Source organism: Perissodus microlepis, chromosome 7 (genome assembly GCF_051167445.1).
Source record: "Perissodus microlepis isolate ML-2025 ecotype Zambia chromosome 7, ASM5116744v1, whole genome shotgun sequence".
Classification (NCBI taxonomy): domain Eukaryota; kingdom Metazoa; phylum Chordata; class Actinopteri; order Cichliformes; family Cichlidae; genus Perissodus; species Perissodus microlepis.
In genome coordinates, this window is record NC_140467.1 from 61,453,601 (window position 1) to 61,480,012 (window position 26,412).

Below are 26,412 nucleotides of genomic sequence, written 5' to 3' on the forward strand. Positions count from 1 at the left end.
GGTGTATGTGCAGGGCGCTATAGGTGGAGCTATAAGGACGGGGCCCACTCTGAACTGAGATAAGAGCAGGATCACAATGTTGTGGGACAAAAAAGGACATAAAGAAAAACTGGAAGGGGTCAGAGGTCAGCTGACAGGAAGGACAAATGACAGAACAGAAAAGTTTCTGTGTGCGTGTTTACATATCTTTGTGGAGACCAAAAATTGGAAGTTTACTATGCTTGTGGGGACCAACAGCCCTTATGGGGGCAAAATCCCAGTCCCCACAAAATGTGGTTTTAGTGTCAGGGTTACAATTAGGTTATGGTTAGGTTTAGAGTAAGGGTTAGGCATTCATCTCTGATGGTTAGGGTAAGGTAAAAGCATTATGTCAAAGTGTGTGTGTGTCTGTTTTAAAGGGTACAGCCCTTTTCCCAGGTCCTGTAATGTGATTTGATGTGTAAAATGAGTGTTTGGCACAATATTTTTCACAAAACAGTCGATAATCCAGTCTCACAAATGATTTGGAGACTAGGTGTGATAAAAACAATTGCAACTGCCTAAATTTCTGAGTAACAATCATACATTTCTTAGCTCTGCCTTCAGAATGCCAACGACTGATCGATGCTGTTGATTGTTTCTAGATGAACTTTTAGAAAAGTAAGAAAATGGTTACAAGTTTGTAAGTTCCCAAAGTGTAAAGTGTAAGATAGCATGTTACTCAATGCTAACAGGTGTTTTTATCCACAGAGAGAAGCTTTAAAGACTTCACAGCTCTGCTGAAGAATCATCACATCACAGCGCTGCAAACCAAACGTGTTTAGGATCGACTTCACAGGTCTGTGCCAAATATCTCATATTTGCAAAAGTGACTCATTTTTATTTGCATTATGACATGAGCCAATTTAAAATTTCATAAATACCCATTTTATGTAGAAATAATCTTATGCTCAGCGACACAACTGACCCAACGGCCTAAAGCAGCTAAAGTGTCAGAGTAAAAGCTTCCGGTTCCAGGAATGTCTAAAAGGTAAAACTGGGAGGAACAAGTGGAATGCCTAAAGCCCTGTTGATTTCCACGCACACACCTCTTCTCAGCATCCCATGTCACATACATGGCGAATGTTTCATACGAACAGGAGCAGCGCTTGACAGCGACTCCAGTCCGGCCGTGACATGCAAGACAAAGAAGAAGAAGAAACAATGAAAAGATGGAGGGAAAAGAGTGAGAGATGCACGCTCCCCAGGAGGTGGAGAATGGAGAGGAGGGAGGGACTAGCGGGATTGTTAGTGGTGATGGAGAGACCATAGGAAGGGAAGGTGGATGGATGGAGGGAGGGAGGAAGGGGAGGTGGAGAGGAGGAGGAGGAAGGGGGAGGGGAGGGGGGCTTGACGATAAGAGAAAAATTCAGACCGGTCAAAGTTTCCTTTTTGCCAATCGTGCTCCTGATAAAGACAGCGCCTGCTCCGGAGCTGATAGAGGGGCTATCTCTCTCCCTTACTCTCTCACCCAACCCCTCCTCCTCACCCCCTCCCTCCCCCGTCTTACTCACCCGGCAGTTAGTTTGTGAGGAGGAGAGGAAGAGAGAAAAAAAGAAGAAAGAAAGAAAGAAAGAAGGGCCGTATCAGTGCAGCATCATGGTGCTACCATCAACCAGCCACCACGCTGCAATTAATATCGCTCCAATTACTGTTAAAGGGACAAGGCTGGGACAGGACGATAATGAACACATCCTCTCTTCCCCAGCAGAGGAATTAAAACGCACACACAAACACACCCGTAAACACACACTCAGCACTACATGCACAAACGTACATAAAACGTGTGCAGCTTGAAAAGGAAATAATGCGAGATAGTGTGGTAATCTTCTTGCATTGTTTAACTCATTGAAGACAACGGACAGAGAGAAATAAATAACCAAACAAACCTCGATAAGAGGGGAAATAAATAATAAAATTATGGCGATTTACTTGTTATCTTCTCTTAGCCGTGTGTGTGTGTTTTTGTTACGACTTGAATAAATTTTCCCCGGGCCTGTCACATCCACATCTTCCCTGCAGAACAACACAATGGACCCTGAAAGAGCCTTGCGACAAGTGACTAAAGAACGTCTGAACGCATACAGAGTTTGGCCGGTCCACTCATGAACACGTGAAGAGCTCAAATGATGGTTAGTTGGTTGGAGTTTCTCAGTATGACGTTGGAGGTCACTGGGACTGGCCAATCAAAGCAGCCATGCTTTTAAAGCCAACTTTAATCTTTATTAAAATCCAAGCTGGTGAGTAAGAAAAGAATTCACCGAATGCACAGCTGGTATTAAGGAGGAAATGTCCATAAAGACCAAACCAGAGTGTTTTTGCACCACGCTGTAATATCTTATTATAATATCTGCCCACAAACTCCTCCTGCACGATCAGGAGCAACCAAACTGGGCTCACAGGTACAGCTTAGGCCTTGAATCAGATATTATGACATCATCATGTTGTCCACCTACCAACAGGCAAAAACGACCACACCTCTATGTGCCCTGCCCTATTACAAAGCCATCGAATTACATTCATTTTGATCTCTATGAAACTGTTTCTGACTGACTATGAACCAATGCCATCGTAAATTACCATAAAATAAATTCAAGAGCAGTGACGATCACTTCATCTGTCTAACCTTACAAGCACTGACAAACATACAGCTTCCAGAAGTGAGTTAGCGGGGACGCTTGTGGTGTTGCAGCTTTTCAAAAAAGTCCACAACAACTTCAGATTTCCTCACTTTAGTGTTGCAGACATAATGTTACTGTCAATTGATGGAATAAAAAGCACCCCAGACTAATTTTGAACCAACTAAAAACAACTACCTACACACATTTACAGTATCTGTAGGTGTGAGACTGACACCCCCGGTCACTGTTGGCCTGTTCTGATCTTTCTATGTGTTATTTTGAAACAAAGAATTGTTCCTGTTTCTGAAATGTCTTTAAGGTCTGTGTTAGTCAGCTGTAACTCAGCAGGATTACAGATGTTCGGGGTCACTTGGTATCTGTCCAACTGTGGTTTCAGATAACTTACTACTCATTGGGAAAGTTTTGCTGTATATTAACACCAACACACACACACACACACTGATGTCTCGTGACAGACAGAATGACAGAAACTAGTGTGAGTAAAATGGACTCACACATATGCTAACCTTCTTTATTGTGTTTAATATGTAAAAGACAGTTGGGGGAATCAGCTAACATTACTGCGATAACAGGCCAGCTGATTACCAGCTGAGCTCTGAGGAATATGTTGATTATACTGGTTTATTTTTCTCCCTATAAAGCTTTGTTTGCACTGGCCGGTCTCTGGTGTCAGGTGGGTTTTCCTCCAAATTGAATTAATGATTCATAATGTTACTGTCATCGTAGGAAACAGCAGCCATTGCTGTGCACCACCGAATCCTGTTACATATCAAAACGCTTTCTGTGAAAAAGGCTCGTTTAATTTATTGCACATTAGCATGACTGAATTTGAAAGCGAAGAATAACTGTGAAAAGTCCGTTCCCGACAGCCTTTTTGCACAAGCAGTTACTGTCATTTCTGAAGCAAATAAGATTTTTTTTGAGTGATCTGATTGGTTGAAACCTCCCGCGATGTTTATCTAACTGAAGAAAAACAACGGGACTCGTCAGACCAAGAGTTCACAGCTCTGTTGCAACTCAGTGATGGAAATCTTGCAAGTGTACTGACCTGGACCCCTCCAATGTAAAACCTCCTGCTCTTCCTCCCTTTCCTCTTCCTCCTCTGCTCCGCTGTGCGTCGATGCAGGCTCCTCCCCTTCAACGTCTTTATCATCCGGGCCTCCTCCCGAGTCCTGCGTTCTGGGCTCTAGATACACAACAGAAAGACTAGCGATTAAAACAAACACCCTGATTGAAACCTGTGTGTGTGTACGTATGCGAGTGTGTGTCTGGAAGCCGTTGTTCCCGTCTGCTGATCAAAGGCCTCCCTCGCCGTGTAACACAACCCCTCGCCATGCAGAGATGGACCCTTTGATTTTCATTACAACTCAGGAGAATCAAAGACTCAACATCTTCACCTTCATCGCTGCTACTTTTCTCGCTCTCCCAAATCTTCTCCCAGCAGCTTTCCATTTCCTCCTCATCCACCCTTCCCTCCACTTCTCTTTCACTGAATGTAGGTGGGTCTCCGTCTTATGTGCTCCTCTTTTCCTCCTCTATCTTTCCATCTCCTCCCGCAGGCCTGTCACCCTCAGCAGAGACTGAGGCTGGCTGTGTTCCTGTAATCACTGCTGATATCCCTGCCATTGATCAAGCTGATTACACAGCCTCCTGCTCACTGATCAAAGATGTGCACTTCTGCAGGTGGTGTGTGTGTGCTTGCTTCAATATGAGTATCTGCATGTGTGTGTGTTTATCCAGAGATATGTGAACCCTGAACTTTGCCTGTGCAGCCAGTATCGGGCAGTTCATCGGGCCGCTCAGTCCCTTCTTCTTAACGGGACTCATGATTAGTTAGATTAGATTAATAGTTACATCACAGCTCTTCAGACTATCTGACCTGAAGATCTTTCTCTTCTTGCTCTCTGCTCTTACACCATCATCAGGCCAAGGGTTAGAGTGACTCAAAAGCTGACTGCATGGAACCAGATCGCAAACATCTCAATATTCAGTTCAGTTTAAATTCATTACAAAGCACCTGTTCGCTTTTTTGTGGCATATGATATGAAGGAGAGAGCCCCGTTCATTCATGATGATATGCAAAGTGATTGAAGCTGGCCAATCTTTCTAGAACATGAAAGAAACGAATGATTCTGAATTTGTAAAACTAAAATACTCTCACGAAGAGATGCATCGATTAGTCATAAGTGTAGATTATTTCCATTTATTAACGCATGTTCAGGGAAATTGGTTTGATAATAGTTCCAAAGTGACCGAGCCCACTGAGTAATCCTGCTTGTGGCAAACCCCCCACTCTGGGTTTTTTCTTACTGGTCTGGTTTCTGTATGACTTGTGAACAAGTGGGTACTGGAACACACCTCACCAAGTGGCTCTTACTTCTATTTTTAATGCTGAAATAAACAGAGTATTTTGAACACTACCTTTACAATTTTAAAAATGTATTTTATTCTGCGTGTGCATGAATTTACAAACCATAAGCAGGGACGGGGGAGAAAAAGGTCAGTGTACCATGAATGAGTCTCTCTTTTTATTTCAAAGACATTGTCTGATTAGCTTTGGTTAACAAACACAAAATCCTCCCAAGTTCTGCTTTTGCTTTGGTTCAACTTCTCCCAGTGTGAATTAACTGGAAGAGCACAAAGCTTTAATGAAGCTTCCCCACGACTGCACGTTTTGACTCGTCGTCCTCACAGCTCCTTTTCTCTTCCTCATTCTGTCCTCTCCTTTCCTATCTCTTTCCCCTTCCCCAAATCCCGCCCCGTCTTCACCCTCCACCCCGATAACGCCTCAGCTGTCTGCACAAAGGCCGTGTTTACCCTTGCATTCCCGCTCCGATAAACAGCGATAGCACCCGATCGATACCAGCCATAAACGCCTCGTGACCACGTGATGCCCTCACACACCGCCATTATTAATGTAACAGTTGAGAGGCTGGGTGGATGTGCACCGTCAAATAAATCCACACACACACAGGATGCACATCCAGTTTCACGTCACGTCCACCTTTCAACCATATCCACACGCAAACACTCAGCCAAGACATACTGTACACACACACACACACACACACACACACGCGCCGCGTCCCCCTCCCCCACTCACACCCCCGCCTAAACAGTGCCATTATTTTCAGCTATAAATCACATTGAATGGCACATTGATTTTATCCTGCAGGGGCTGAAGCGAGGGAGGGGAGCTGGAGACACAGTTATTGCGTTTAATATTATCAATATTATCTCCCATATCATCTCAGACAGGGAGGCAGGTATCAGGAGGAGTCGACAGACACTTTTCTGCCAACCCCCCCCTCTCTCTTCCCCTCACCCCCCCTACCTCCCCTCCCTCCTCTCTCCCCCCCAACAGCGAGACAGTCTCCATCAATCTGATAAGCTGAACTTCCTCTGTCACACCTGCAGGGCAAAGTCACCCAACAATCCCTCGCCTCCTAACTTCTACAGTCCTCTGTCTCGCTTCTGCCTGATAGTTACAACAGCCATAATTATAATGGTGTCGCCTGTTTATTGACACATCCTCCCCTCGTGTTTAAGGTCCAACTTATGCACTCAGTCAGTCTCCGTGTTGGTGGAAGGAATGAAAGTGTCCTGAGAAAGCAGCAGCTGCAGCCGTCCGTCACTGAACACACTGGATCCACAGAGCTGCTGCACGCCAGCACTCCTCCGAAGACGATCAATAATGCACGTACAGAGACAAAAATAGGAAGTTCACACATAAAGAGCAACTTATTTACACATGCTTGAATTACACTGAAGCTAATCTCCTACAGACAGCATTAAGGTTGCAGCAGGGGATACCTAAAAAACAGTCCACACCAGGGGGCAGTGTCAAAGACATGCACCGCAGATGGTAACGTGGGCTACTCTTGAAAGTGTGTTGTTGTTCCTCGAGCTTAGATTTAATTTTCTCAATCCTTCTAAACAGTGTTAATATCTTTGATCAAAACTATTTGTCAGCATTTTTGTCAGCGACTTTTTCCCCCCTCAACAACAACAAGACAATAACTAAATAAAAACTAGTGTGAATGAAAATATGATGAAAGATGAAAATATTCTGGAGAGACAAGTTGTGTAGAAAGGTGGGAGGAGTTTGGACGTGATCCAATCAGAAGTAATCTAGACTAAATTTGTCTCTCAGAACATTTTAAATCAATTCAAATGTTTATGATACATTAAAAATAAATAGATAAAAGTCCTGGAGTGGAAGCACAATGCATGAAGCAGTATGTTAAAAGCTGAGTGCTATCAGCGGTCCTCTCATGTCTTTTCAACTAAACTTAAACACTGTAGTCATCCACGTCCATCCATCCACAGGGAGGTGAAGCTGGGAAGCAGCACATCCTCATGATGTAAAGATTTGTGTGTCAAAACTGCTAAAAACTCAGTAATCCAGAAAAACTCCCAAAGCTGCTTCAAACGGAAGCAGAAATACAAGCGTAATGAAAAAAACAATGAATACAAACAGGTGAGACGATCAGGAAAGAAGGAGAAAAAAGACAACAGCAGGAAGTGCAGAACTTCCCTTCAAAATAAAACAAGAAAGGAAAGGAGGAAGTATATGAAAACACAAAAAGTGACAATTACATGCTTGTTTCCTTTCTGTCTGTTTGACATGCATCAATCAACTTTATCTTTATGTTAAAATATTTTTAATCCTTTGAAAGTTAGTTTTTGTAAACGCCCCGAGCCGTTCCTTGAAATGAAACCAGAGGAGAACGCCGCCTCGGTTACGTCCGTTTATGCATCACACACACTTTTCTCTATCACCGCTAATCAGATTCTGATGAAAAGAAGAGAAGAAAAAAACAGTTTACAAAAATCCTTCTGATTGGCTCAAATGAGGGCATGACAATTAGAGGTCAAAAGGAGGTAACATTACTTCCTTATCAGCCCAGAAGTGGATGTTATCGGGCTTCCTGTGATGTATAAAAATGATTGCCTTGTTATGAAAAAAGGAACTTTGCTCGTTTCTGTGGGTCGCTGCAACTGTAGAGCAATTCTGAGAAGAGAGAGGAGGGGAAAGGGAAAAAAAATCACCACAACAGAGAGAAATGTACCAAACAGATGCTCAAGTGTGTGTCTGTGTGCAGCACTTCTTTGTATCAGCATTAATATTACTGGCTCTGGCTGTCAGGTTGAAAAGACGGGGTGTTATGGAGAGAACAGAGTGCTCGGTCCTGTTACTGCTAGAATGTGTTTTTCTTGCTAAAGTTATCAGAGCGGTTATCGCCAGTGTGTGTGTGTGTGTGTGTGTGTGTGTGTGTGTGTCTTTCTCTCTCTCTCGCTCTCTCTCTCTCTTCCAGATGGTGGATAAGAGGCCCTGCCTTTATTAGCCAGCACTGGCCAGATAACGACCTGGTATTGATCCCAGGTTGAAAGAGCAGGTTCGTCAAACATGGCTGATTTACAGAGAACTGATAATGGCAGCGCTGGGCAACTGAGGAACCCCAGAGAAGAGAGAGAGGAGTAAATCAACAGTGTGATGGAGAGGGAAGGTGTGTGTGTGTGTGTGTGTGAAAAAACACACACAAAAAAACAGAGAAACAAGTACACAAAGCAAGGTTGCCATGGACAGACAAACTTCCTCACATGTGCAGTATGCCTGACTTCCCTCATCTTCGTCTTATACAATCTATTACACACATAACCCACCCCTCAACTCAAACACACACACACACACACACGCACACAGTCTTGGAGCTAATCTCTAATCTCGTCTCGATTAGCACCTGACAGAATTTCCATGGGTTTATCAAACCGAGCCAACCAGCAGACGCTTATCACTCGCAGCCCCCAAAATTTCACAAGAGCAGGAATTTTTGAGATTAAAAAAACACAGCTGGTGAAATCTCGAATAAGTCAAAAGAATATGACTGAAAAACTCTGCTATCACACGGCGGGGGTGGGGGGTAGGCTCGGGATAAGAGGTGCACGACAGGGGCGGACTCACTGAAGCCAACAGAATTCTTCTTCTTCTTTTTTTTTATGTGTTATCCATATTAGAGATAAAAGAGTGACACGTGTGTGGAAAGCTGCAACCTCCAAATGGTGCCGCAGAGTTTTTGCATTGTCTCTGGGTGACGTCTGCAGACAGATAACAGGTAGACGTCAGTCGATTAAAGAACGGCTTGATGAAGAGATTAATCTGCTAATAACCACTAATAACTGCCAGTAAACTGCATATCTGGATTATTTTACTTCAAGAGGTGCTCACTGTTGACGGATGTTGTAAGTGTGCCACTGATATTGCGGAAAATGCGATATAAATATTTTAAAAATGAGTGAGAACACAGATTTTTTTACAACCTTTGCTAAGGCCGATGACGTGTTTTGCGTGCAGAGCTGGTCTGCTGGCAGAAAGTTCTACAGCAGATTATCTTTGTACCATCTGTGGAAAAACCCTGTGTGTGTACGACAGACAAATCTCTTGAATAATACACTTCTACATTTTGCAGTCATGTCCAGGGCAGGATTTTTTGTAACAGTACTACCTATTGGAGTCTTTGCCAGGCCGATGCTGACCCCAGGGCCTCATGTTTGACACCCCTGTGTTAATGCATGAAGGTCTTTGGAGGGCTAACTAAGGGAACATTTTCAAAGCTAGACACATATTTATGGTACAGACATGTGGTTAGAATCAAAATATAGAAAGTAGATCTTAAGTTTTTAATATCTCTTTAATACAATGTATCAAATGAAAATTAGGATTCAGCAGCTTTTTCTAATGTTATACTGAAAAAAGATATAATTACTCCATCATTTGAACAACCTGCAGAAACAACAGATGCGTGTGAGTCAGTGCTGAGAACGAATGTCTTCAAACGCCATCTTTATGCACGTAAAACAAGTCCACGTGAACCACAGCCTGCAGCTCTGCATGGCTCTCCCAATATAATTCATGTACATTTGTAGGTTACCTGTCATGAAACAGACTTTTGTAACACATTAGCCGTCCTAATGGCTTAACTGCATTTGCAGCGATGCTAGTTTGTCACTTGTCCCGAGCTCTTTGTTTCACTGGGCATGAACATCTGCTGGTTTTAAAGAGAGATCACTTAAAAATCAAACGTTTCAGACTAATTGCTGCTGCTCGTTTTTCTTTTTCACATTTTAAATAAAGGAAACTGGAAATTAGACCTTGCAAAAAAGGGAAAACCAACTGAAAAGCGCATGGTTACCGCACTAAATACTTTTTAAACAAGTGTATGCGGCCCGTCTTCATGACTGTATATTATACATACAGAGAACACAGTCGTTCTCTCGGGAAGTCTGAGACTGACCTTCTTTTTTATTACAAACCAATGTCTGTACTACTATCCTCTGTTAGAGCTAAATGTTTCGCTCTTCTTCTCACCTTCGTTGTACAATGGTGTGTACGGAGGCGGACTGGAGCTGTCGCCTTCTGCAGAATCGTCTGGGTCGGAGGCTCCGCCCTCCTCTCCTGATAGGCTCAGGTTGTCCGGTGTGTTTTCCTCGCCGCCATCGAGATCCCCAAGAGAACCTGTGGGGAAGAGGAAAGGGCTAATCAACAACTGAATGTGTCCATAGAGTGTAAGGATAGCAGTCTAATGTGAGTCTAATCTACAACATCTGCTTAAATATGCTGGTTGGACTCAAATAAGATGAATAAAAGTAATAGAAACTAATTAACTGGCACTGAGCTCTGCAGCCAATTAAAAGACTGAAACAGTGCCACATTAAAGGGGGAGGAGCTAAAGCAACGAGTATCAGACAGACGAGTTACTCAGTACAAAATATGGTCTAAAAGTAAAAAATATGGTGCTGGACATGAGCAGAATAGACAAAAATTATTTCCAGGAACACTTTTCTTACTCTGCAGAACAAAATGGGTCGATTTTTCAGTGGAACTCCTTCAGACTGGATCGGTGACCCCCTACCTCGCTGGCCAAAGCATGACAGAAGCCCTGAAGTGTGTCTGTAAAATACACCACTCGGGAGATGTGTCTGCAGTCACACAATAACACCACCCCGAGGCTTTCGTCGTCTTCCCGAGGGCCTCGAGAGTTGCAGGAGAAGTGGAAATTAAAATGAGGTTTAACAGGCTCCGTACGGTTGTATGGATGTATGTAGACAGGAAGGAAGAAAATACCCTAAACACAGAGATATGCCCCCCCAGCCCCACTTACTGGACTCATTGAAAAGCGGTTTCAAGAATTGGACACGCTGAACGGTCTAATCCAGAAGATTAATAGCCAAGAAGCCAAGGGGGACCTTAAAGCCAAATTACAGTATACCTAAAATTGCAGCTAAAAGAGTGATTAGTGCAGGGCTGATCTGTATCAATTACAGTTTCATAATCCCTGCTGACCACAGTAATTATACAGTACTTTTGATCTATTTTAGCCCGTTTGAAGATTACATCCAAAAAATGAAGTGAGTTAATATGGATTTAATGTGACTTTTTTTTAAATTGCTTCATTAATAATATTCTGACTATAAGATGAACGATTGAACGGCACGTTAAGAGCTCCAAACCCTGAAATATGCTCACATTCAACCGTGAGTGTCAGAAATGCTCGTCTGCATCCGATGACACGCTTCATTCTCAGTCCCCGAGAGGTAGCCACGACAGAATTATTAACTGGGGGTGAGCGTTTCTTTTAAGAGGATTACGAGCGGCAGAGTGAGGCAGAAATGGTTAAGATGCCGCCGAACGCCAGGGGAGAAAACAGCTCGCGTGCATAACGACGATGTCCTGGAAAGTCAAGGAGGGTGGGCACATTGGTTCTGAATAACTAAATCAGCCTGACATTAATACCAAGAGAAAAAATCCAGGATTTTTTTTTCCCCACTTTCATTTCTCCCTCAATCCAGACAGGTTGTAAATTAATTTTCATTAGGTTGTGTCGAACGAGCAAGAGGGATTGTTTCGGAGCTAAAGCCGTGACTGGGGGCGTATATATTTACAATACTGTAACAAAAGGAGTCTATAATCTATACAAAGCACACAACAATACCCGTGAATAAAGAAGCTTGTAGAAAAAGGGAGAGGCAATTTTTCTAATTCTGTTAATTTCACTCACCAAAGCAATTAAAAGCAGGCAGAGATAATGCTGGGAAACAATCGCCGGCTGACAAAGTGTTTCTGTCTTTGTAAATGAAACATCTTTAGGCTAATTTCAACTTCCACGCCTGCATGGTTCACTCTAATTTCAGATAAAATTAACACAGCTAGATTTGGACCTTCATAAAAAATGTCTAAAAAAAAAAAAAGAGGAGAAAGACAAGGGGAAAAAAACCGATCGATCCTGTACACAATATTTTTAGAATTAGGTCCGTGTCGCTGGAGCTTTGCTAGATCTAATTTTCAGTATCTATAAGGACATTTTCATACAATTAATTTTCCTTTAATCATAATTGTACAAAGGGACTCCTCTGTATAAAATTCCAATTATATTTCCTGTTTAAAATGTAAGTTTGAATTATGATTTCTTTCCTCATTACGGCTCTGGTTTAATGAATCAATCGCTGCATCACTGCTTTCAGACATCAAATGGTGCGGAAAAAGTTTCAGCTCCACTTTCTCCCCGCTTTTATCCAAGGAGAAATATTCTCCCTTTCCCCTTCTCTTCCTGTCTCGGATAGTTGGCAGAAAGGATAGCGGGGCGTCTTGTGATAAGTGCACCGCATTCTACTTCATTTGCCAGTTTTAAAGTTAAAGCCTTTAATTGTTACGGCGTGATATCCAAGAAAATTGGACTGAACTCATTCACGAGATGAAGAAATAATAAAAAGACATAACCCAAATGTGTATCTCTGTAGGAGAGACATCAATTAAGCTGAGACTTATCCAGCAGCGCCACATCATTTTTCTGGGCTGTGAGCTAAAGAAGGACCAAAAAAAAAAGAAAAGAAAAAAGCCTGAAGCTTGCATTTGTTCACATTTTTAAACTTGAGGCTCTCTGGCCAGTAAAACTCGAAACTTTCCCCGAAATGTTGAAAGACCGCTTTGTGGAACAGAAGGGTGCTTTTTGATGAATTCCTCAGTGAGTGTCTGACTGGAAGTTGTTCCTCGTACACCAGCCTCCCCTGACAAACCCCAACAGCTCTGGATTAAATGATCAGTGTTATGAGTTTTGGTTCAACACTTGGCAAAGACTGATGAATACCCTTGTTTCTAAAACTTCTAGCAGTTGTGTACAGAGCAGGCAGAAATGAATGAAACCACGAGTGCAACCGAGGTCAGAGGCGTTCATAAGAAACCACTGAAGAGCCAGCCAGCTCAACCTAATCTCCCTCTATGCCTCGCTACATTACACCTGCAAAACCTTTGTAAACCCTACACCGTGATCTATGGCGTAAACTGACATGCACGTCACTAGAAATGTGGGATGGTTGCAGCATAAAAGTATTGTGATTGGCCCGTTCAGTTCCAGCAATTTGTCTGGTGCGTTTTCACTGCACTTTTTGAAATGAATGAATCGTAGCATCAACACAAGGAGAATTTCTGAACAGAGACTGCTGAAACTGAGTGACTGCAGCTGGCACGATATCAGATTGTTAATGATTGTCATGGTCAAACACATACCAGGTAACAATATTATCACAGAAATACTGGAAATAATAATAAAACTTTACTATTAATACATTATTAGTATTTGAATTCCAAAGGATATCATCAAACTTTGTATCGACAAATCTATCAATAATCAGCAGTCAAACTATGATTTGTGCAGGTAACAGACAAAAAACTGGGACTCATTTAAAGCATACTGTATGAACAGAACCATAGAAGTTAGCTAATTATTTCTAGGAATATGTATCTTTTCCACAAAAAAGAAACTATCAGCAGACTATGACAAACCTCTCGATGCCTTGGTGTCTGAGTCTTAACAAAAAGTAAAAAAAAAAAAAGTCAGAGATTAGATTAGGGGCTATCTGATCACATGATAACTGAGCAAGCTGATAAATAGTTTTGCTAGATGCTATGGTCACATTTCACTCAGCACTCACAGGTATTTATGCAATAAATGATTAACAGCACTCTATAAAGAGAAATCGTTCAGGTTGCTTTCAACCACAAATTTCTGCTTTTCTACTCTGAGAAATTTTTTGTTTGGACATATTTCAAAAGATGAACCAAACTTCAAATTGGGACGGTACTGCAAAGGTCCCGAATTACAGTAACAACCCCAATTTGACAGAGGAGCGATCCAATCGCCCGTCGAGATGGGACCGGCACTGATGCGGCGCTACAGGACTACTTAAGCTCCCTCACGGAGACCGCAGCTGTCTGTCTCGGAGGCGCGAGGAGAGGCAGAACAAAGTGCTGCAGCTGATGAAGGCGCCAAAGATACTGCTTTATTAACTCTCCGTCCACATCAAACCTGCAGCGAGCAGCTCGCTGATTAAACACAGAGACAACACACATCAAACCTGCATGCTCAACAAGCTGATTAAACAGACGAAAGCCTCGCCGCTCTCACGCTAATAACCCGCCGCACAAAAAATACATTAGAGCTGAAAGCAAGAGAAGGAGAGGGAGAGAGGCGCGCTTGTATCACAAAATCACAGACTTGTGAAGAGAAACATTAAAAGAGGATATTTAGAGAAAGAAAAGGAGGAGAGAATGGGAAGGAGAGGAGGATGTGTGAGCTCCCTCTTCAGAGAGAGAGGGAGAACCTGAGGTACCTGACACAGAGTCGCGCACTGGAGAGGAGACACTTATTGATCAGAGCAAAGAGAATTACCCACCACAGAGGAAATACTTTTAATCAACTTTGCACTTTAAACACTCTCCTCGACGCTGCGTGGGCTCTTATCGCTCCTCCAAGGCCACCGTCCCCGCCATCAGTGCTCGCGCCGCGGGAGGAAGTGTCCGCGCAGGCCGCCGTTTCGATCCGTCATGTTCAGCTTCAATAAAAATCAGCTCGTACTCCTCAGCTTTTAGCATCAGAGCTGAGCAGCACTGTCTGTTGATGTGCCCGCTTACGACAAACTCAAGCAAAGCAATAGAAACCGAAACTCAGGGGACTTATTGATCATCTCCACACTTAAAGGCATGTGGGAGGGGGGGTATAAAAGACCACAGCGGTGCATGGGCTGACAGTCCTGCAGGGTGAGGTCTGCAGAGCCCCCGTGTCCTAAATGCTCTGAAACGAGTTGGTATTTCTGTTTTCAGTGAGACCTGCATGATGAGTCAGAACAGAGTGAGTTTCGAAATGTGACTGATCGAAACCTTCTCACATATCAAACAGTTAATCAGTGCTCAGTATGTTTCATCATAGTGCTCCTTTATATCTTTATCATAACCATTTGACTCGTCAGGTTGAGCACGCTCACATTAACCAGTTATGGTTTATCTGAGTTGTGTATTGACCGTCTGAGACTTCAGCACACACTGACTTTCACTCCTTTGCTGAGATTTTAATTTCCAAATCTTCTTTCATTGCATTTAGCTTAAAACATGAACAGGATGGAAGAGAAACTCTGACGCGATGCCGTGTCCTCAACAGTCCATTATCAGTAACACTGCAACAGCATTTTTTGGAAGTTTAAGCTCATTCTTTACATTTTCTGCAAATATCACCAAAGTATCAACTCATGTAAGGCTCAAGTTTATTGTAGAACCATAGATGAAATTATAAAGAAAAGAAAAGAGAGGTAGGAAACGTCCATGGCAGCCATCAGTCAGGCACACGGTGTACTGGAAGGCTGATGATGACGCTGCAGTGGCGGTGAGGTGAACCCGGCACGATAGCGAACATCAAAGGCCTAAACACTCATGAAGAAACATGCTACAGTGTGAAAAAAGGGTTTTTTTCTAAGAGCCTGTTTCCTCAGCCTCTCTGTGAAACTCAAATTCTCTCCATCTCTTCTCTCATCACTCATCTCAACCTGCAGTCTCTCCTTTATATTCTCACTTCCTCTTCTCTTTCTGTCATTATCTCTCATCCCCGCCACCCCCACCGCCGCCGCCGCCACCTCTCTTTCTTCTTCTCCGTCCCCTTTCGATATCACTTGCGCTCTCTCCATTCCTTGCACTCCATCACCTTCCCTCTGTCTCTCTCTCCCTCCCCTCCACCCCCTTTCCTTTTTTTTTTTCTTCCTTCCCGGTGAAAAAGCGGAGTGACTGGGAGCGTCACTCTGTGCGGATAGCTGGGAGCCGTTGGCGGTTATCGGCTCCTGCAGACTCTCTCTGCCGGTCTGATCTGTCTCCTCTTCATTAAGCAAATACGCCGACGTGGAAATGAAAACATAATAGCTATTTGATTTCCAGCGAGATATTTTGCATATTGGTTCGGAGCTGATAGCGGAATTTCATCAAGTCGTTTTTTTTCCCTCTCTCCTTCTCTCTTCCCTCACTCTCCCGCCACCGCCACCACCACCACCCCCCTTCACCACCTCCTCCTCCTCCTCCATCCTCATGCTTTAAAAACTGAATTACTGAGCTGGGCCGGCTTTCAGCAAAGATTTCTTTACATTGGTGGGAAGAGGAGGGGGACAGGAGGGAGAGAGAGAAATCTAGTTCCCGAGGAAGACTACTTAAACGATTAAATATCCCCCATTCCCATCTTTTTTTTCTCTCCCTCTCCCTTTTTTGATAACAAGGAAGAAAATTTAAAGAATTCACAGTGCTTTAGGTTGACTATACTAATCAGAGATAGGAGGGAGAAAATTAACTCCTTAATGAGCAAAGCCGTCTCCCCGATAAAGGTCCTGGGGAGATGGCGGGGTGGGACACCGTCTGAACCATGGTGCAGAGACGGAGAAGACACAAAGCAGTGGACAGACTGATGGAGTGTAATGGAAACGGACTGAGAGGCTCGACACCAAGCCGGGGCCAACAATTAGTTTTCCTCCTCTGAGGAGGAGGAGATACTTGCTTTGGCCACGATGAGGGCAGGTGGAGAGATAGCACACAACACCGCCCCCACAGTGGCACAGACAGCCACAGCGACTCGCGGCCTTGATGGATGGCCCGGCGGCGGGGTATTCTTCATGCCCCCCAGAGAGAAAAACTAGCCCTGGAGGAGGAGATCAGTAGCCCCTTCACAGCAGGCCTATCTGATAGTCCGGAGCCTCTCAGGAGGACTATTCAGTGGGCCGAGCTCGCTGAAATAAATCTCCCTGCTGCTGCGTTACATGTTGGAACACCGTGTTGCTTCAGACCTGATAGCAGCCCCGCCGTGTTACTGCTACTGTACACGCTCACACATACAGTGGAGTAGACACACACCTTTATCACAGGGCTCTGAGGCAAGGAGAGCAGCCTCACTAAGGATCTGTTAAGCGAACGGGTCAGACGCTGCTCTCATCAGCGTCCCTATACTCCCTGCCATGCCTGCACTGTCTGTGTCCATCAGCTCAAACCTGGAGACAACACAATTCTGGAAAGTTTCATTTTTCCCACTCATCGGGAACTACTTTCAGGAGCAGAGAGCGGAACAGAGCCAGAGCTGATCTGGGAGAGCCGTTCCCTTTTCCTATTAATCCCATTGCTCAGAAACTAGCTTCAGTTCAGCAGGGGGCGCAGCAGAACTGAGTCAGTCCTCTATGAACAGAAGCTAAAAGAATGATTTACAGCTAAATTATTATTTACACCTGCTTGGAGACAAAAAAGCCAAGCTGATGTGGCCCATTAGGGTTCTGTTAATGCTTGCCGATTGGTTCTCAGAAGGTTCAGGGCAGAACGCGGTCCCTTCATGGTATCCAAACAACAGCAGACGTTAAAAGTGTAGTTAGACCACAACAGAAACTTCCACGTGTGTCGAACAAGCAGCTGGTTGTGGTGGCTGAGGGTGGCTGCCACTAGATATTCTCTCCTGATGATGGAGTCATGCCTGAAATCAAAAATGGTGGGATTTCTGTCTGAGGAGGTGCAAATAATTATTTTAGCCCAGTTAGTGAGGAAGCATCCTGTGAACACCTCTCCTGTGTCCCCGACTGAAGTGCAGACACTCGAGTCCTCGTTGTTGGCAGAGCAAAGGGCAGCAGCAGTTTGTGCACTTTCACTAATTAAAAGTGTGAGAACTTTGTAACACTTATTCGAGGCTATACAAGAGAGCCAAAATGTCCATTTCAGTGGTCAACAGGTCAAAAACTTCACGTTTAAACCAGAGAAATGAAATAAAATCAGCGACTTTTCCCAAAAATTACCCTCCAACAAGCTTTTCTCTATGTTGCACTCCTGCTATAACTACTTTTACGCAACACTAACATGCTTGCATCAGGGATTTCTCCTTGCACATTTCTGCTCTTTAATTATATCTTCTTTTTGACCGTCTGCAGCATGTCACAGTAACAATTATGGCCAATTAATTCACACTTTGCTTTCTTTGCTGTGTGTGAATTGTGAGTACAACTGCACCCCTGTAGGAGAGAATAAATGTTTGATCCTGGGTCAGTTTAAGAAAAACAAAACAGCGTCAGTTAATTCCAGCAGGTCGCTGCACCATCGAGGAACGAAGCAGCACACAGCGTTTCAACAGCAGCGAGTTAAAACTGAACTACATGACTGAGATTGTGCGATAACATTTTGGAGATGTTGCGTTTCAGCAGATTTCATCACCTTTGACAGAAAGATCCTATCAGGCTGGTGTGACTAATACAAAGTCACCTCTCGCCTTCTCTGAACAGCGCGCCTGCCTCATCGTTGTTTTTGTTCAGCTTGCTGCCATTTTGGCTGCATTTTGCACACACTTTAACGTGGGGAGGTATGTTCCCCAAAACGCCGTATTTTGGAGTGAAGACTGCACGCCGCGCAGCAGGCAGATCTGTCTCAGTGAGCTAAAAGTTTTATAAGCTTGGTTTTTGCAGCCGTACGCCAGAGACGCTTCGTACACCACACGTGCTGTTGAGACACTGCATGATGTGTTGGATCAAGTCCTCCCTTTGGTATTCTGTTTCACAACCGTTTCTTCTCTGGCAGCACTTCAGACGCACTCACCCTGACAGACTGTTTCATTTTCCTCAAGGACGCCTCACTCCCACATGCATCGCACAGGAACCTCAGTCTGCAGCTTAAATGCAGCCAAAGCAAGCGGTGTATTCCTTTTAAAAGCTAATGAAAAGTGAGCGTGTGTACCAACTGGTTAAACCATGCTCCACATGTTAGCTGAGGAAACAACAGCACCAGGCAACAGCTATCAGCCTAATGAGCTAATGAAACATCTCACTCTGAGGACAAAATAGGGTTCACTTTTTCATCTGCTAGTCCCAGTGAGACTTGGATCTTTGGTCCACGACCATAAAAAGTAAAAAAAAAAAAAAAAAAAACAGGCTTCTGTTTGCAGAATAATTGCAGCTCTGCTTCATGTTGAGTCAGACTAAGATTCACTTCACTGTGAGCGGTGACCCCCAAACCACAAAGAGTACCAAAAACCACAAGTGTCTTAAGACCAGACAGCGACTAGCTTTTATGGATTAGCTGATATTTTTAGGCAGCAAATAATCAAAACAAAATGCCAGGAAGGATTACTTTCATTACTTTCCAAAGATTTTATTTATAGAAATATATTTTTTCTAGTCTGCTATCAGGGAATGGGGCTGAAGAGTTACTATGTAACAAATCCCATCCATGCACAGGGATGTGAGTGAAAAAGAGATGTTTGTTTTACTTAAACGGGGCCTAAAGCAGAAAAATGGTGTCGTTACATATTTTGTCCAGCAGAGCGGCTCCAAACCGCTGTTTCTGACTCCCTCTGTGCTGTCTGCAGCACGTGTAGCATCAGGGATTTGTTTCCTTCAGCCAAAATGGCTGAACAGACACACTCAACACACGAGTGGAGAGTTAACAAACAGTGCCCTCATCATTTTCCCTTTTAATTTACAACTGATAGTAAGAATATCAGCAGGTGTGGGTGTCTGAAGATTTACTCTCAAAAATCTGCATTGGTATACATGAGTTACATGTAAATATATATTCTTTGTCTTTTCATGCTCTGATGATAAAATGTAGAGAGGAAAAGGGAGTAAAAACAGGTGGCATTTCAAAAGGGAGGAGTCTGAAGAAAAGGAGTTAGAAAGCAGTTACCATGAAGCCGGAGCTGAGACCCTGGACTATTGAAGCCAGGCATGCAGACGAGAAAGCCAGCCGATAAGCCTGGCTGATAAAAGATAGAAAATAGCAGCAGATTTGAACTTTCCCACCGTCCTACGATCCACAGGGGGAGGAGGGGTTGATTCAACTACTTATTGAATCCCCTCCTATCTACAACCAACACCCCCCCCCTCCTCCTTTACCTCCCCAAACCCAACAGCCAGGCAAGGCCAGCGAGTGGAGCGGGAACACAAGGCTGATACATTCAAAGGCACTCGTGCACTTTCCTCACCCAAAAAAAAGAGGAGTTAAAAAAGAGGAGTTACACAGCAGCCAGAAGGTTTCTCGGAGTGGACAACCGAAGGTCAGGAAGTGCTAACTGGTTTCTCTAGACGCGTACACACAAACACACACATGCCTACACAAGGTCACACAGTATGTGAAGTCTACCCATCATCGCTCTATCCTCAAATCATATCAGAGACAGTGTTTCTTTCCATATCTCTGCTCCTCTCCGCTGATATAAAGACACTTGGCCTTGAGTAAACTCGTGAGAATTTTCACCCACACATCTACACACACACAGTTTTTTCAGTGAAAGGTCATCCATGTACTCATCGTGGTAGTGAGACGCATACGTGGATGCGCTGTGGAGAATTACTGATGGGACTCATTCATATACTCCTGTAATCCACAGACAAGCAGGACTCAAACAGCACGGTACAGGCGCGATACGCCTCTGTCTCGTATCCAAAAACACTCCGAAGAGGGAGCAGGGCAGGCTGAAAAGCTGCCTTTCTTTTCTGATTAAATAAGGGATACAATTTAATCTCTCTGGTCAGTGACAGTGACATTGTCAGTGACTTATCTAGGGCTGGGGTTAATGTCCAGCTCTTTTTTAAACATTGTCTTTGACCCTTTGTGAACATCCAAATGGAAATGCTTTTAAGAGAAAACAGCAAAATATTAGACACTTTTAGTTTCTGAAAGTTGTGTATCTATGTGTAAGTATGTAAAACAAGGCGAAAAGGTCGAGTTTTCAGTACACATGTAACAGAAACCACAGAGCTCATGCAATAAGGGCGGCTGATCCAAAGATTAGATGCTACATCCTCGTAAGCTCTGCTGCCTGTGGACAGAAGAGTTAAAAGATCACGTGCTTTTATCGCCGGTCCGACATACAAGAACTGGTCATCTTGGGCTTTGCAGGAAATAATATCTGAAAATGAATTCTACATTTCAATGAGGATGTGAGTCTTTTCCTGTCTTTAAATTACATCCAGAAACCTGAAAAGCTTCACTTTTGCCAATTTTTTAAAGAAATTTCCCACTCAGTTCCTGGTGTCTGCCTATTTGTGCAAAGTGCAGTTAGAGCTGGCTAACAGCAGGAGCTGAAAACTGCAGGAGACATCAGAAGCAGGTTCATGTACAGCCTCAACAGCAAAGTGTGCACATGTGAGAAAAGCAGTGATCGTGCATTTGTTTTATTTAACTTTTAGAGTGATTAGTGGTCAGTTTCTCTGCCAATGTGTGTGCGTGTTTGTGTGACTGCTTGTGTGTCCACATGACATCTCGATCTCAACTGGAGATGGGAGGCAGATTCGAGATTATAATGGTATGCAGGAGGAAAGAGACCGATGTGGTCCTCCCTCGCTCGCCCTTCCAGTCTGAGTGACCCCAAACGCCGCGTCGTCTTCTGACATGAACCAGCTCTGCACACCATGTTGTTAACATTGTAAGAGACAGCGGTTTATTATTAAAACGCTTAAAGACGCCTCGATTTTCTTAACACTTCTATTCGCCTTTTCGTCATCGGAGTCTTCGTCGAGATTTGACTCTAACCCCGAATATCACTGCACGCTTCGCTGGAGGAACAGTTGCACAGAAGGACTGAACACAAGAGACACACAGACACACACAGATGTTTCTGTTAATATGAGACTAAACACACTCTGGGAGGGAGGGAAAACAGCGACACAACAGAGACAAAAACATGACAGAGTGCAATGAAAACTGCTCAGGGGAGGCTTTGTGTCTGTGTGGAAATGATGTCATTTATAAATGATGCATTTAGGTGAAACTACTCTCAAGACATCTGCAGGCATGACCTTCAACTATTACAGCAACTTCCAGCACACAGTTGAAGCGTCTTCTTTTAATCTAAATGGGCTTTCAATGCTTTTCCTGAACGAGTCAAACTGGTTTCAAATATTTCGGGACCTTAAAAGTTGTCAGATTTATGTGTGACCCATAACTCGGCATTATTTTGGTGTTTTCTGAAGATAGAGGGCAGAAGAAGTAAAGTGAGTAAAAAGTATTTAATTAAAATAGAGACAAAGCAGCAACCTTTCCTGCTGAAGAATTAAGCTGATGTAGAAATGAAAAAACTGTAGGTTAGCTCCACAAACTCCACAGCTAGTTAAAAAACAGCCTGTACCCCTTCATAACAACTCTGTGGTGGGCGATTTTTTTCATTTTTATTGTTACATTTGAAATCAGGGGTGGGGAAATCCAGGCCTCGAGGGCCGGTGTCCTGCAGGTTTTAGATGTGTCCTTGATGCTTCACAGCTGATTTAAATGGCTAAACGACCTCCTTAACATGTCTTGAGGTTCCCCAGAGGCCTGGTAATGAACTAATCATTTGATTCAGGTGTGTTGACCCAGGGTGAGATCTAAAACCTGCAGGACACCGGCCCTCGAGGCCTGGAGTTCCCCACCCCTGCTTTAAAGTCTTAAAGTGTCTGCTTTGTTTGGCAGAGCTAGGCTAGGCTTCACCTCTGCTAACTGGACTCACTGAACAACTGACATAACGGTAACTACAATCATCAGGCTTTTATCATTTAAACATATTTTAGAAAAAATGAGGTTTTGAGGTCTGTTTGTACATGTGCAGAGGTAAACAGTACTTGGTCAGGCAGTGAAATTTTATATTTTCCCTCCTTTTTTGTGCAAAGACAACAACTGTGCTTTGATTTATATGATTTAGACTATTCTTACCGGTAAATGTGTAATGCGTGGACATTAGCCATTTTTTAATCTGCCTGCTCCCGAGTATAAACTCTGTGTGACATCAGATTGTAGCAAATAGAGGGTAAAAGTCTGGTTTTTATCCCAAGTGTTGGCAGTCTGGGGTTAGAGTTGTCACCGATGAAGACTTGATGAACCCGAGTCATCGGTAACCCATCTACAAACACGGTTCTGTTAACCCCTGAAGTTTGAGACGGCTCATAGTCTCTGAAAATGTTCCTAGAACAAACCCGAGCTCGATCATAGACGATTACTGGTGACGTGGTGGGTGTTCAGAGATTTAATCTTTAGCTGTGATCAGTAAAATCGAAAGTTTGCTTCTTAAAAGTAACGCTTATCAGATGCTTCTTTTTGCCAAATAAGAGAAGAGTTACCTCAGTGATCTGATCATTTCTCTTGCCTTGGTTCTTATCTGCAGTTTGCCCTGAGACATGACTCTCTTATTATCCTATAAGCAAAGGAAACACTTCTAAATACTCTTTTTCCTCACACATTTCTTCTATAATTACCATCGGGGTGTTGATTTTTTTCCCCAAGTTAATTAAAGGATGTAAATCATCTTAATGGTCTGATCCGTCTAACAACTATACTCTTTTCTCCTCCCAACACAGCTGATTGCTCCCAGATTGGATTTCAGGAGCTTCTGTGCTGTCACCGGTTTAAAAATGTTTCCTAACCTGCACTTTTTCTCAACATTGACGATTTCTCGTGTGAGATAGATGCTGCTTTTCTCTAGCAACCTGTTTGTTTTTGCTGAATTAAAAGCACGTCATGAAACCGTGAGCAGCCTACTTGGATTAGTCTGTCACAGAGGCGAAGCTCAGCTATGATTTTTAGGTTTCTAAACGTCAAACATACAGAAAGCTTCTGTCCAAACGTTGCTTTTTTTTTTTTTACCTGAATTGACAGTAAATCTGCACGTGCCTGTTGTAACCGAGGGTCAAGTGTGACGAGGATGTGCACAGTAAATAGTCACCAAACAAGGCATTAAAAGAATTCAATATGCCACCGTTCCACATGAGAGAATCCCACGGTGTCGTACATCTGTGTGATCTCCGGCTGCCTACTGTAAATCTGCCTCTCCGCTGCCAACAAGAGGAAGCTTCTAGCAGGAAACCCTCTCTGAGAAGTCAAGAGAAATACCACGAGAGAGAGCGAGAGGAGGGGTGGGAGGCGAGATAAAAGGCCAGAGAAATGATAAAGATAAAGACTCAGACAAGCAAAGTAAAAGAAAAACAAGAGGAAGGAGAGATGGAAAGATGAGGGGGCAGTCTTTTTGTTGAAGAGAGCAGAAATAGAGAAGGAGAAAGGGGGGTACGCCACTCACAACTTGGCTTTGCATCTGTTATCTCCGCCTCCTGTCACAAGGCTTAAAATAAAAATAAAAATAAAGTGAGATGGTGGCAGCAGTGTTGTTGCGATAGCCCTGTGGAGCATGAAGAGGGGATGTAAAGGAGATAACTGGTTAAATATAACCCGCTGCATGGCTGGCAGCAGCAAAGAAAGGGGGTATTTTCAAGAGGCAGGGCATCAGTGGAGCCCTCACTACCCAGATAACATCCATGTTAAGTGTGTGTGTGTTCTTGCAAAAGACATATCCATAATTACTCTATGGATCGAACGCATGTGCCCACACGCACACACAGACAGAGGAGCAGAGCCAAGAAAAGATGCGCTCGCTCACATCTATGTATCTCTCTGCCTCACCAAAGGAAGTATCAGCAACCCCCTCCTCACACCCCCCACCCATCTCACACACACACACACACCCCTCCAACGCAAAAAGTCACAACGGGATTTCTGATGGGAAAAATGTGCTTTCCTCAGATGATGGTCAGATAGACGGGGAGTACAGCCAAATGTCAGAGATGATAAATGGAAGGGTGCTGAGACAAGATCACACACACACACAAACACACAGCAATACTCTCTTCTTCACTTGTACAGCCACATGCAAATACACACACAAACAACTGTTTCTTCCACAGCTGAGGGATGCATCACCGTACAAGATGAAATTAGGCAAACTTTCCTCTGACAAACTGAGCCGCGTTTGTTTGGCAGACCTTCATCTACAACATCTACAGAGTGCGCTGAGCTGCATCATCTGCTGCAGCTGATGACTGTTCTCATGAATTCACCGGTTAACCCACGACATATGAGGCAAATAGGCAAAATTAGATATTCACTAAATTTCCAGCGCACTGCGGCGGCATCATTCGATGAGAAAAAATCTTCCAGAGCTATTTTTTTCTCTCCTCTGCTGTTTGAATGATTACCTTAACTCAAATTTTTAAAACTGAACATTTCTGTCACAGAAACACGGCCATAGAGTCAAAGAAAACGCAAAAATATGTTCTTTCTGAACTGCTACACACATTAAAAGTGCTATAAATACAAAGAAAGGTAAAAAAAAAAAAAAGTTAAATATTTGAAAAAAAAAAAAAAACAATCATCTTTTTTCACATTTTGCAGACAAGATCAACTCGCTGTACTCTGGAAATAAAGTTGAAGGTGCTTAGTATTCATATTTTTGGTTTCAAAATGCCTCACACGTTCTTAAATGACACCTAAACTTCTTTATAACGGAGATGTGATGCTGTAATACAGGAAGAATGTGGTTTGGCATTATCTTGCTGAAATAAGTAATTACATATCATCAGATCTGCTGGTTAGTCATGCCAAACGCCCGTGCACTCACAGACACTCACTTTTAAAACTAATAATAGGCCAGAAGGTAAATAGACTGGTATTTATGTATCGCTTTCCTGCTCTGGCACAATCACCCATTCATGCTGTGTTTATGTAGGGTTGGATAACTTGGCAAGCAAGTAATCAAACTACTGATCTTCCTATTAGTACAAGTCTCGCTCTACCTTGGCCACAGGTACCCAGGCCTGTTTAGCCAGGAGGATGATTTATGCACGACTTAGAAAGAGAACTTGAAATTTTGAGGGCTCGGACCGCAGGACGGTTTCCCAATTTGCCTCCGACTTTGACACGACTGACGCCAGTTCTCAGATGCACTCCACAGAATCATGTCACGTTTTCAATGCATCATTAATTTGGAATTCAGCCATAAGTACAGCTCAGTATTTTATCACGGTGTATGGAGGGCCAGTCGTGCAGTAAGAATTCTTCAGTGCTGAACTAAAAGGACCATTTCTGTTTGTTTATTGCTCAGTGTGAAGTCTGCACTGCTTGGATCTGTAACTGCAGCAATCTTGCATACAAACACACAAAAATAAATGTGGCTAATGTGTTCGGCATCGAGCTCTTAATCATTCCCAATGGCAGCAGGTTTCAGAGGTGATATGATAAAAGGCAACAGCGTGCTTCCATGTAACATTTCCAGAAATTAGAAGATTGTTTCCATGGTTTCCTTGATAAAAAAAATATGTCGCTCACTCTTAGAACAGATGCTTAGTAGGACTTTTTACAGACGCTTAAACATCACACTTTACATACAAACAAGTTTCCATAGGCTAACTCTTTTATTTTATATTAGAAGCTAACAATGTGAACCGAAAGCAAACTTCAAACTGCGCTGAACACTTTGCTTCAGTGTGTTTGTGCTTTTGTAGGATAGCCCTCATATAACCATCTCAGGCCTGTTTGTGAGCACATCAGCCCGCCCACACACAAACTCTACTTTTTGTTTACGAGTTAATACTGACTGCTTCAGACAGAGGATGAATAGAGGGGCTG

At 43.4% G+C, this 26,412-nt stretch overlaps 1 protein-coding gene across 1 annotated transcript in view; it reads right to left on the bottom strand.

Annotated features, from left to right (window-relative positions):
• zfpm1 (zinc finger protein, FOG family member 1) overlaps positions 1-26,412 on the bottom strand; it is a 107,112-nt gene that overhangs the window by 49,922 nt on the left and 30,778 nt on the right. The window contains exons 2-3 of the mRNA XM_084936438.1: positions 10,030-10,176; positions 3,709-3,846 (exon numbers count right to left, since the gene is read on the bottom strand). Of these exons, the coding sequence (XP_084792564.1) occupies positions 3,709-3,846; positions 10,030-10,176 (285 nt within the window). The remainder of the gene's footprint in view (positions 1-3,708; positions 3,847-10,029; positions 10,177-26,412) is intronic.